At 42.6% G+C, this 12,723-nt stretch overlaps 1 protein-coding gene across 10 annotated transcripts in view; it reads right to left on the bottom strand.

Annotated features, from left to right (window-relative positions):
* The window catches only part of NAB1 (NGFI-A binding protein 1), a 45,025-nt gene extending 34,744 nt beyond the window's left edge, over window positions 1-10,281 (bottom strand). Inside the window, exons 1-2 of one of the 10 annotated variants that reach the window (XM_063644830.1) lie at window positions 10,191-10,281; window positions 9,151-9,302 (exon numbers count right to left, since the gene is read on the bottom strand). In XM_063644830.1, coding sequence (XP_063500900.1) covers window positions 9,151-9,158 — 8 coding nt within the window. In that variant the 5' untranslated portion in view covers window positions 9,159-9,302; window positions 10,191-10,281. Of the gene's footprint in view, window positions 1-5,320; window positions 6,542-9,150; window positions 9,430-9,524; window positions 9,655-9,798; window positions 10,055-10,190 lie in introns of those variants that run through there. The other 9 variants (XM_063644828.1, XM_063644832.1, XM_063644831.1 and 6 more) reach the window with 9 other exon arrangements.
* Window positions 10,282-12,723: the final 2,442 nt, after the last annotated feature.

The following is a 12,723-nucleotide window of genomic DNA, read 5'->3' as shown; positions in this document are numbered from 1 at the left end:
GGAGGAAAGAAGCAGAGTATGCTACCATTTGCTGAATACTTACTTTGTGCCAGGCAATACAATAAACACTTTACATTACATATGTCTAATTCTCACAATGGCCCTGTGACACAGGTACAGTTATTCCCATTTTATAGAGAAAAAATGAGCAAGATGAGTCTGGCAGGCAGAGGAAGATAGATTTCAGTATGAATTGGAGGTGAGAAATAGAAGGTGTTAATTTAGGAATCAAGAAAGAAGAGGTAGAGAAAAATCAAACAAGTAACTGACAAGACTTGGTGATCACTTAGATCTAAGTGAGGAAGGAAGTTACCCTTTACTGACATTTATTGATGCAGAAAAGTTACCGTTTATTGACACTGTGGTTTAAGGAAAGAGTTACAGGTGACTATGAGATTACATCTGAGAGTTCAGAATTCTAACAGGCAATGGGGACACAGAAAAATGAGCATGATGGGATTCCCTTTCAAACACATGGCACTCGCACATGGCACAGGGTAGAATGCTTACGTAGAATGGCCCTGCATGCAAAATAATAGACTAGAATCTAACTATGTATCAGGGAGAGGGCTGTAGGATAAAATAACGAGGGTGGGTGATCCCTCCAAAGCAGCAGCAGAAAGCCAAAGACAGAGCCAAGGAAGAAACATACTTTTAGAGCCCAAGCAAGACAAAGAAGTCTGTTTTTAAAGAGACAGAACAAGACTCAGCAAAGTACTTCTTGACCTCTTAGCAGCCTTTAAAAGTTGTTCACAGTTGCCTGGAGACCTCCCACATACAAAGAGGAGTTGGCCAAGTACTTCCATTTAAGAGAAACAAATAAACTTGTTGTAATCAAATGCACCCTTAGGATTAAAAGTACCCTGTAGCCCTCTATGGAGAAAATAACAGAAGGCTAAAAGAGTATGTGCATCAGAGAAAAACGGAAGACCCGCTGGGCGCAGTGGCTCACGCCTGTAATCCCAGCACTTTGGGAGGCCGAGGTGGGCGGATCACGAGGTCAGGAGATTGAGACCATCCTGGCTAACACAGTGAAACCCCGTCTCTACTAAAAATACAAAAAATTAGCCGGGCGAGGTGGCGGGCGCCTGTAGTCCCAGCTACTCAGGAGGCTGAGGCAGGAGAATGGTGTGAACCCGGGGAGGTGGAGCTTGCAGTGAGCCGAGATCGCGCCACTGCACTCCAGCCTGGGCGACAGCGAGACTCCATCTCAAAAAAAAAAAAAAAAAAATGGAAGACCCACTCTCAACTCTGACAGTATGAAGCAATAGTTAACTGGGACGTCCCTGAAAGCCAAGAAGTCACTGAACTTGGGACTTGTTTTATGCCACCAATCAGAATGCTACACAAAATTCTAGTCTCAGCCACTCCAAGCCAGGAGAATGGGTGTCCCTACCACTCTAAGCACTGACTACCGGAAGCCCCATCTCCTGGAACCTCTGTGTCATCCACAATCTGTTTTGACTCCCACAGATTTTATGTCTCTTTCTTTGCAAGGGCTAGTATGGGCATAACCAGGTTACCTGATGACTTCCCAAAAGACAACAAAGGCTGAATTAGGGCCCAGTAGCTTCTACTAAAACCCAGGAAATCACTTGGGGTGCTTTTGAAAAATACAGTTTCCCAGGTGCCTGAGATGCATCTCAGGAGACTCCCATGATTAGGCAAATATGACAAACTGCACAAGTTCCTACTTAATAAATCCTCCGGGCACCACAAACTCCTACAGGTACTGTGATGACCCAGGTAATTCTTTAGGTCAACCTTCACATTCATGCCACCTCAGTCCTCTGGATAAAAACATTCTTGCATCTTCTAAATCATCTAAAGAAGGCTCTGCGTGTCCTCCCACTCCAGGGAGAGTCTATCATCCACCTGGGCACTAACTCACAAAAACAGAGCTCTCAGGAGTTACAGACCCAAGTTTAGGGCTATATTAAACTACACTATACCAAATAGAAGGGCTGTTATAAAGTGTCGGAGGTGGAAGAAAGGACATTTACTTTCCTATCATACACCTCATGCAATTCCTCCATGGGCTTTCAATGCAAGAATACAAAAAAAAAAAGTACATGTATAATGTGTATATACATACACATGATCAAAATAGACTGTGGAAGACACAGAAGTTCCAAGACATGAGACTTCCCAGTAGTATATACACTATCTTTTTTTTTATAAGAGGACTGTAACTTTGCAAGGTTTACAGGGTGATCGATTAACTCAGCGTATGTACTCCTCACATTATGGAATAGAGGAGAGATTATATGAGGAAATCTGGAAAAATACTTTTTAATCTTTTTATGAGCAATAAGAAAAAATATATGTTAGGCAAATACAAAAGAGAAACTTAAGAACTAAAAGACCCAAGCTTATATTTTATTCTTCTGAGATAAGGCAATGATTTCAGAAAATAATTTTCAAGTTTTATCCTTTCTCATCTTTACCCATTTAAAAAAAAATGAAACCCCCTAGTTCTTAAGAGAAAGCCCTCTGTATGGGTAAGAAAGTAGTTATGAATATAGTATCTCCATAAAGACTGATAGGACCAAGTGTACATTTCCAAAGCCAAGATAACAGATGCAAGATAACTAAGTAGCCGATTCGGTCCCTGGAGGCTTTCTAGAGGCCCACACTTACTACTGGAAAAGGAGTTTTCCTCCTAAGCTTTTGCTTTAAGAGAATGTTTCAGTTTCCTTCCAAAGCCTGCTGTGATAATTTAAACACCCACCCCTTTATACATTAACTTGATGTGATTTAAAAGAAAACTTTTACAAGATTTTCTGTTTTCATAAAATCTAAAACCATTAATGATTCAACATGAAGGTCAAATAAGTCAAAAGAAAGCTTCTAACCTGCATCTCTCCGATCTGAAGTAAATATAAAATGGGTCCTTAACACGTTATATACAGGTAGCTTATAGTATTGTAAATCCATTCAGCTGAAAACTACTGTTACCTGGGCTTTTCAGTCCTGGAACGACCACTCTGAGTCTGACTTTTCAATGAATTCCAGTTAAGAGAAACCAGTTAACTGCATTCAAAAGCTAACTCGGAGGCCTCGCTGCCAATGTACAGTAACTTCCACTTCCACCAGCTTAAATGTTCCTCCCCCTGCTCAGTCCAATAAAAAGAATCCCAATGATGTTAGGGGAAGAGGAATTAAACAATGCATTAATTTAAGACCATTTGTTGTTGTTTTTCACTGATCTTTTAAACGGCAATCATTTGCTCCAAAACTTTTTAAAAAACTCACTTTGGCTCCTTACAGGGTAGCATCAGTCACCCGCCAGATTCCAACTGTGCTAAGTGAAGTAGGGAGCTAGTCTGGCCCACAAAACTACTGGTCAACTCCTGTTTCACTATGGAAAACAAAATTTCCCTGACAGTCTCCAAGCTGGGATGTGAGGATTTTTTGATAGGACAGAGGGCTTTAATTGTCACTAGAGAAAAGAAGAACCATTCCTTCGAATCTGACTCAGGCCAGCTTGTTTTCTGGGCTCACCATTCTATCGAAACTCTGGGCCTCTCTCTCATTAATCTCTCTGCTGCATGGTATCACTCACTGAGATGCTCTTCACCTTACTTTGGTAACGCTATATTATTTGTTTTTCCTTCTTTCTCTTATTATATTCTAAGAATTCTCCAAATTTTTATATTACATCTCTTTTCTACTGTGTGTCCATAATTTTCTTTTGATGATCTCACCCATTCCCAGGCTTTAATTATCACTATAGGCAGATGACCTCCAAATCTGTATTTGTAGCTTGGACCAGGGCCATGGAGTCACTCCAAGTGTTCTCAAATCCAAACACACACAAAGCACTGACTGCTGAGTGAAAAAGATGTCTCTCACACACATCTACTTTGCAAATGAAGGTAAATAGACACTTCTGTTATTTAGTAAAACTCACTTAACAGTGTAGTTGAATTTTTGTTTTGTCTTTATATGTATTCTCAAAAAACAAATACTAAAAGTAGTCATGAATAGTTGCAAGTTTTTATTTAAAAAGCTATCCTCACACCTGAAAAGTTCAGAACCATCAGCCCAAATTGTTCTTCTAAACTTAATTTGGCATTCCACCTGGGCATTGTCAAAACCTCAAATGTGATGTGTCCAAAAGCAAGTACATTCTCTCATTTTCTTCCCTTCTTCCAGATTCCCAAGTCTACTCTTTCCAACTCTCTTAGTTCTTTCAGTTGCACCATTAGTCTTTCAGTTTCCCAGATTTAAGTAAGTTTAGATTCCATTTTTGCTTTTTCTTCTTTCTTCCTCAAATCTACATGTCCTTAGGCTACACTGCCACTTCTTTCTCTGCCTCAAAAGCACCAAATTCTAGTGTTTATTGCTTCTTGCCCCAATTTTGAAAAAACCTCCTTCACCTTCAATAGATCCCACACTGCAATGCCAAGTTCACAAATTTGCGAACTTCTCCGCCAGTGCATAAAGAAATCCAAACTACTCATATAGGCAAGACCCAGACCCAAGCCTACCTTTCCAGCCTTCTCTCTGTTCCTTAACATGCCCACATACTTGTGCCAAGCAGATACACTAGGCATTCCTCAAATATGCCTTCCACTTCCCTGCCCCTGTGCCAGGCATCCTCTCTCCCTCCAACCTCCACAGCCTTTCCCAAAATGTCTTTCCCACTACCCCTGGCTGCAGCTGTCATCTCCCTTCTCTGAACCCCGCAACACTTTGTCTCTTTCTCTTATATTTTGAACTTATTCAAATAACACCAAGAACTAAACCAGTTCTGGGGAATAGAGGAAAGACAGTCCTTCATGGAGAGTCAGTTAAGAGCAGGAGAAAGACAAGAAGCAGAGACTTAAACAATGTGGTAAATGCTGTGCAGCTGTGAAGGAGTCATGGCACAAGGAAGGCAACCTGCCTGGCTCTGCAGAACAAGTCACTGTTAGGTTATAAGCAGCCCGAGGGTAGGAATTAGGTTTCATTACTCTTTTATCCCCCTTTATTCCTAGCAAAGTTTCTATGACGAATAACATCTCTGGAAAGGTTGCTGTGCAATGAAACCCAATGTCTGAGTCAGAATCTGATCAGCAACCTTTCATATTCCAAAGGGGAGGCCTTCTGTGTAAACCAGTATCTCAATGAATTGCCAATCCAATAACAGGGCATCCTGTTACTTTACCTACAATCCTTTTCATTCTCCTTAATACTTCTTCTTTCTTAAAAAGCTATACGGTGCACTCCTGTAACATGGCTATTCTCCCAAGAAAGCAAAAGATGCTCTCCCAATACAAGAACTACAAGTGGTTAGTGTTATACATCATGCATCGAGTCCAGCCCCAACACCTGCCTTTTAAGAATTCAAGTTCAGTCATGAGATCCTAGGTCTTTTTCTTCTCTGTTCCTATAAATTAAACACGGTGTAAGTTATCAAGTATCTATCTCATTAATGATCCATATACTCAAAGGGATTTATAATCACTATTCTTGCATCTTCTCCCCTCCATGCTATGGGAATCATTATTAGATACACATACACAAACATATATAGCAATACACATATGCACACACTTCCAGGAGTGGGAAGACACCAAAGGCAAAATCCTAGTAAGGCCTGACTTATTTATGCATAAGACTAGAAATTCCTTCCCCCAACATGGACTGCAATTTTAACTTTAAAATTATCTGAGTTAATAGCAACCTCTTACAGACTTACAAAAAATGTGAAAAACCTTCGGAAGAGTTAAGAGCTCATGAGTCATTTACAGATTAAGGTAAATTAGTTCCACCAGATTGTTTTCCTCTTAACATCTAGACAAGATCTGATGCACGTTGATGAAAGATTGAGATGTGAAATGGGGACAACGAAAATAGGAACTCTGAGGACAGAAAGACTACACTTAGAGCCTCTGAAGTATTCCAAGTTCAGGAGAGTATGGCTCGAAGGTACAGGGGCCTGAGAGAAGGGTGAAATGGGTACACGAGAGGCTGAAACTGAAAAGGTTTATAACAACCAAGAATTTGACTTAGGGAAGGATGAGCCTCTATGTCAGGGGTGTACAATCTTTTGGCTTCCCTGAGCCACATTGGAAGAATTGTCTTGGGCCACACAAAAAATACATTAACGATAGCTGACGAGCTTTAAAAAAAAAATCGCAAAAATAATCTCATAATGTTTTAAGAAAGTTTACGCATTTGTGTTGGGCCGCATTCAAAGCCCTCCTGGGCTACATGCAACCACAGGCCTCGGATTGGACAAGCTTGCCCTATGCAATTAATTATTTTCGCTTTTATTGTCATCCTAGATCCCAGAACTCAAGATAAAATGATTAAATGTAGTTCAGCTACACTTTATGGGTTACTTAAGATTGCAGGGTTGGCCTAGGTACTAACTCCCATGTATGTGTTTCAAGTTCCCAATGATTTACCTAGGCACACATACTAGTAAGCATTCAGTGGTGTATCATATAAGTCAAGATACTTTTGGATCTTAGCTATGAATTAAATATATACCTTCTAATGAATTGACGGTAATTTGGGAAACTTAAAATGTTGTCTCACTGATTCATTTCTAAATTCTGAATGGAATGAATGAAGCTGGAAAAAAACTTTAGAGACACCTTAAAATTTTAATAAAAATATTCAGTGTGAGGTTACATTTACTTGCCAAAATTAGAAAAAACTAAACCAGATTTATTTTGCTAAATGATAACTATGTATTCATTTAACTATAGTAACAATAGGCAAATACTAGCATTTCATATAATGGCTGGAAATTCTTAACCAACCAACCATCAAGTCATTCAATAAACATTAAGTACCCACTGAGCCCAGAGTATGCAGGCAATATTTATAAGTTTTTTCACCTTTTCAGAAGTTTCTCTGTAAAAATCAGTAAATTAATATACCATGCAAATTAATGGGTCACCCCCTAAATACAATGTATTGAGAAATGACAAACTCTTTGAAAGCTTAATGGTATGTTTTAGCTGTGTGAATTCTCACAAGATTAGGATTACTATTTTTTCCAAGCATCAACTTCCCAAATTTTCCATTTGTTCCATTATTAAGGAGTATACGCTACTGTTGTATGAGTTATTGAACATGTCAGATCGGAAAGGGAATTTGCATTTAATATAATAACTGTACCATTCTTCATCCTACTGTTGAAAAGGATAAAAGAAGCAGGTAAGATAAAAAATAAATCCAAAGCAAAGGGGCTAGCAACCTTCTATTATGCTCAAGTGGGTATTATTTATGCTATAATATGTTTAGCAAATTCCACAATGAAATATGCACAGACGGTTGATTATACATTAACATGATCTTAAACTGTTCAAAACATATTATAAAATGGTCACTTCCATCCAGAACACAGCTTTGTATTTAAAGGTAAATTTTACAAAGATTTCATTTCCAAAAATGTACATAAACAGCACTCACAAAAAACAGCTCCAGGCTTGTTATAATGGAATAAATGAGTCCTAAGTCTTAGGCCAATTAAACCTGACATAACTTCGGAGGCTAAGGTGGGATAATCCCTTGGCCCCAGGAGTTTGAAGCCAACCTGGGCAACATAGCGAGACCCCATGTCTATATTTTCTTTAAAAACTTACATACTTCTGTTTTCATCCAACCTGAACTTTAAATATTTAAAGTTCATTAACAAACTCATCAAAGATGTCCCCCACTTTATAATTTCTTCTTTCAAAGAAGCATCCACAGTGCAAACCCCCAAAATCTTTAATAAACCAATAGGTTCTTAACTATACCGTAATGAAAATACCTAATGTTTTCACTGTTTCTCTAACAAGGAGAATAAACATCTATTAACTTTCTCATACGACAGTGGATGTTATTTGCCACTTACAAAAAAGAGATTACTCAATTGAATTAATAATTTTGAAATAAGATGAGATAAAGTATTTCTTAGATAGACTAAGTTATTTACTAGACATATAAGCTTACTAAATGTCCTTGTAACAACCATAGTAATCCTAAGAATTTCTGTCATTTGAATTACATCCATAATTAGCAGGCAGAATAAAATAAAAATCTACAGTGCCTCAATGTTTTCATTATTACATTATTATTGATAACTTCACAAGTAACAAGAGACCATCAGAGCCAGGAAAAAAACATTTTTAATATCGAAATGGCATATTAACTTTAGTGCAAAATAGTAAAAATAATAAAATTGAAACAAGAAAGCTTCTTCCAGAAGTTCCTTGAAATTTTCTTTCAAGACCTAATGTTCCAATATCTAATACCCAAATCAGGGATAAAAAAAGGCTGACCTAGACAGTCATCTACAAAGTCTCAAGAAAACCCTTATTAGCATGTTAATACCGATGACAAAATATAATCTTTTAAACTTAAAGATAATATTATATGTCTTAAATGACACAAATATGGAGGAGAAAAAGCCTTTCATCTAAGAGCCACTTTTACTGGCACTCAGATTAGATCAGAAGCAGCTCTTTCAGGTCTTCAGGAAAAGCTCAATCTCCACCCAAAACAGAAAAAGCAAATCCTATGCATCCTCTCTTCTCATACTTCTTATAACCCACACACAAATTATGAAATATCATAATTCAGTATGTTGTTCAGGGAAAAATTTTCAAACAAGTGAAAACCTAGGAAGTTAAGTCATTGCGTGAACACTTTAACAACAGCTAAGCATTTCCTACGTGACTAATCTATTTTAAATTCGGTTCCTCTGTTCCTATGCAATCTCATATTATCTATTAAAACTGCCAAAATATTTTTAAACAAGATCTGAGAATTCCTCTTTCAGCTTCTGATCTTTGCACTCTTTGAGTTGGCAGACACGTCACTGGCAAACCAACTGGTAGTGACAAGTTACTCCAAATCGACTCTTTCAGATGAAATTTTAAATTAACAGCCATCCCAAAATTTTCCGTGCCTCCGGAATCTCAGGGAGCGAGGGGTAAGTACATGCAAGTCTACGATTCCTCCCGATCACTTGCTGCAAAACTTGGTCTGCAGAATCTACAAATGCATATTCCATCTCAACTATCCCTTTCCCCGAGATCCTGCAACATTCAGGTTTAACAGAAGTGTCATTTCCTATCTCCAGCTTTGGAAACTCTGAGCTTGCAGACCACAAAGATTTGACAGTATTTTCAGTGTTTCTCCATGATAAGGTCACACACACACCTCTGCATCCAAGGCTTGTATGTCCCACATGTGTTTGCAAATTCCTCATCGGCCTTAGAGACACAAAGAGTTTCTGGCTTCCCTGCACCTCAGTGCCAAGTTTCTGTAAGCCACTTCCATGCAAAACTCTCCTTCCGCTTTTAAAAAGAAAACTACATTCGGAAAGGGAAGATACCCAAGAAGAAAATCGAGACGGTAAGTACAGCACTTTTATAAAGCAAACAAACAAAAAGACTGCCCTGACGAAGGTGGCTGCAAAACTCTGGGGCCGGCGCGCACAACCCACATCGCACACCCCCACAGCGCCCCGCGGTTCCTCAGAGCGCCGCGTGACGCCCCCAGCCCCGTTAGCAGAACGGACTCGGCACCCCAACCTTTCTCGGAGGGAAAATGCACGAGTCAGGGCCGCGCTCCGCGCTCCCCGCGCTCCTGGCACACCGAATGTCTCCGGGAATCGCCCACACGAGCCCGGGGCCGCCCTCTCCTTCCGGCGGCGGCGGCACGGAACCCGCTCCCCCGGACACCGCCCCCAAAGTGCCCGCGCGGCCCCGCGACTCAGCCGCCCCAAGTTCGCCCGCGGCCGCTCCGCCGCGAAAGTGTCCCGCACTTGGCGGACCGGGAGTGGCGACCGTCCGCTCCGGTACGTACTCAGCCAGCGGCTGCAGCGGTCTTGGCGCGCTCTCCCCGAAGACTGCTCAGCCCCAACTCCGAAGCAGCGGCCCCCGGCTCTCCCTCCTCTGTCGGCTGCGGGAGCCGGGACGCCCCCGCTCCCATCGAGGGGGGAAGGGAAGGTGGTGGGCGCGCTCTCTCTGCTCCCCCCCAGCTCGGGCCCGCCGCTTCTTCCCGCCCACCCGCCCCGACGGCGCTCGCTTGGCCGCGGCGGCGGCGGCGGCTCCTCCGGGCTGAGGCGCGCGGGCGGCGGCGGCGGCAGCGGCAGCGCCTCCCCCGCCGCGCCCTGCCCTCCCCTCCCCTGCTTTCCCCGCGCGCGCTGCACCCTCCTCCCCCTCCCCCGCCCGCCTCCGCCGCCTCCACTCCCCCACCCCGCGCTGTCACATTGGGAGATTCCGCTCTTGCTACATTCGCCGCTCCGGCTCCCGCCCACGCGCGGCCGAGTGACGCAGATCCCGGCGTGGGCCGCGCCGGGCGGGGGCGGGGGCGGGGGCGGCCGTTGGGGGCGGCCGTTGGGCCCGGGGCTCGGCCCCTTCCTACCGCCCCCTCCGCGGAATCCGGAGGACGGCCCATTCACACGGCAGCTGGGAGAAACCAAGTGGGCGCCGGGAGTGGGCGGCTCCCGCGAGTCCCGCTCCGGGCGCGGGGAGGGGACGACCCGGAGGGAGACGGGTGGGGGACGCCGCCTCGGGCCTGCTCTCCAGCTGCGGAGTGAACTGGGAAGGTTTGCAATTAAAAAAAAGAATTATGTGTGAGGTTCCCGATATAGTATTTCAAAGAGCACACCCGCCAAATCCAACATCCTCTAGGAGGCTGACTTGAAAAAAAAAAAAAAAAAAAAAAAAAAAAAAACAGCGCGCCGGGCTCCCCTCGCCCCCGCAGGCTCGAGGCAGAGGCGGGGAGGCAGGTGATCCAGGTGCGCCGCTGCCCGGGGGGCGAGGCGTCCGGCGGGAAGGCGGCAGCGACCGCACGGAGGAAGGGGCGGCAGGTGCGCGGCGCTGGAAGAACCGGCGGCTGGGGGAGCATCTCTGCCTCGCCCATCTTGCCCCCTCCCCACCTCCGCTCTGGCGTTGGGACGGGAGGAGGAGGGAGGAATGGAACCAGGGAGTCCGAAGTACAGCTTTGACAACTGTCGCACTGGCCGGGTAATTTAATTCCAACCTTTTTAACCTCCTGAAAATCTGCCTTTTATTTTACTGTTTAATGTTTTCTGTGTCCATGGTGTAGAAAAACTACGGCTCTAGTATAGTGCTGGTGTGTGTTAAATTAGAATTCCCAAGGCACAACATAGAATTTTTTGGTTTGCATAAACTTTGCTAACCAAAGTGTTAAAGCACCTTCAAAAATGTACTTAGGCTGGCCAGGGCTCACGCCTGTAATCCCAGCACTTTGGGAGGCCGAGGCGGGCTGATCACCTGAGGTCAGGAGTTGGACACCAGCCTGGCTAATGTGAAATCCCGTCTCTACAAAAAATACAAAATTTGCCGGGCGTGGTGGCGCATGCCTGACATCCCACCTACTTGGGAGGCTGAGGCAGGAGAATAGCTTGAACCCGGGAGGCGGAGGTTGCAGTGAGCCAAGATCGTGCCATTGCACTCCAGCTTGGGCAACAAGAGCGAAACTCCGTCTCAAAAAAAAAAAAAAAAAAAAAATGTACTTAAGCTATTGCCAAAAAAATTTTGGAAGTCTGTTTTTTAAATCTATATTTCAATTCTTTGCAAAAATGGAAAAATTAAATAATTTTAGCATTGTGTTCTTGAAGATTAGAGAGCATTCATTAACATAAAACTACTGCAAAGACAGGTAGAATCCCATTTTAACATACACATAAAAATCGAGTTTTATAGGAGGCCATTCCCACACCCTGGCTGGCCTCCCAGAGTGTGCCTACTTCGCTGATGGGGATACAAGGCATTCTTTGAGATGGGAAATTCTTCAAACCACATCTTTATGTTGCAGCAATGGATAGGATGATGATGACATTGAAAGAAAAAGACTTTAATGAAGTACAGAACCTTTTTTTTTCTTTTTGCGAACTCATGTTATAGAAATGAGTAATGCCACAATGGAATACATATAATTAAAGTTAGATCTTTTTCTTCAGTATTAGTGACAGGTTTTGTCTGGAGTAGTTAAGTTGATATTTCAAATGAATAAGTCTGCTTAATTCCTGAAATTCTTCAACTGCAGAAATCACTGCTGGAAGTTTCTCTTAGTCTTCCTAATTGTCACGGTTTTTGCAGCCGTGGATCCTGTTCTACTAAAGAGAAAGTTAGATGGTTATGTTAAAGACGATTTAGGCAATTTCTTGGCTGGTGGGGAAGGTAATGTTCAGGCAGCGAAATCTGTAAAATTCTCTTCTAATTCCTATGTGGAATCTTGATGTTTTGCAAACACTCTTGGTTCTGAACAGCTAGAAAAAAAGAACTTTTTTCCATAAAGATGTATAGTCACTGATTCATGAGTCACGAAATTAGTGGTCTTACCTGAACTATGGAGCCTTAAAGTGGAATTGTTTCCAGAGTTGGAAGAAACAACATTAAATCCTCTTCCCAAGCTTGTCTGTGTCTGGCTGAACATGATGCTGAAAAGGAAATGTGTCAGGACAGATACTTTTTCTTCTGAGTTGTATCTGGTTTCTACAGTTAAACAGTGGAATCTATCCTTGTTTGTTTTCTGGGCACATTTAGATAGTATATTCTTCCCACATTAAGAATGGCATTTTTGGCCCACTTTACTCTGCCTTAAATGCCCTATGGTGCTGGGGGAAGTGGTGGGAGGAAGGAAAATGAAGGAAAGATAAAATTTTAAGCTTTTAAGCATCCAATTCTGTATGTCTGTATGACCACACTGTAGTCAATATGGTAGCTCAAAAAGAACTGAAGCATTCGCCTGTATCTGAGA

The sequence above is a fragment of the Symphalangus syndactylus genome, chromosome 8, assembly GCF_028878055.3.
Source record: "Symphalangus syndactylus isolate Jambi chromosome 8, NHGRI_mSymSyn1-v2.1_pri, whole genome shotgun sequence".
In the NCBI taxonomy this organism is placed as follows: Eukaryota; Metazoa; Chordata; class Mammalia; order Primates; family Hylobatidae; genus Symphalangus; species Symphalangus syndactylus.
Note: the sequence above shows the minus strand (reverse complement) of the source record. Positions and strands in the feature narration are given on the sequence as shown.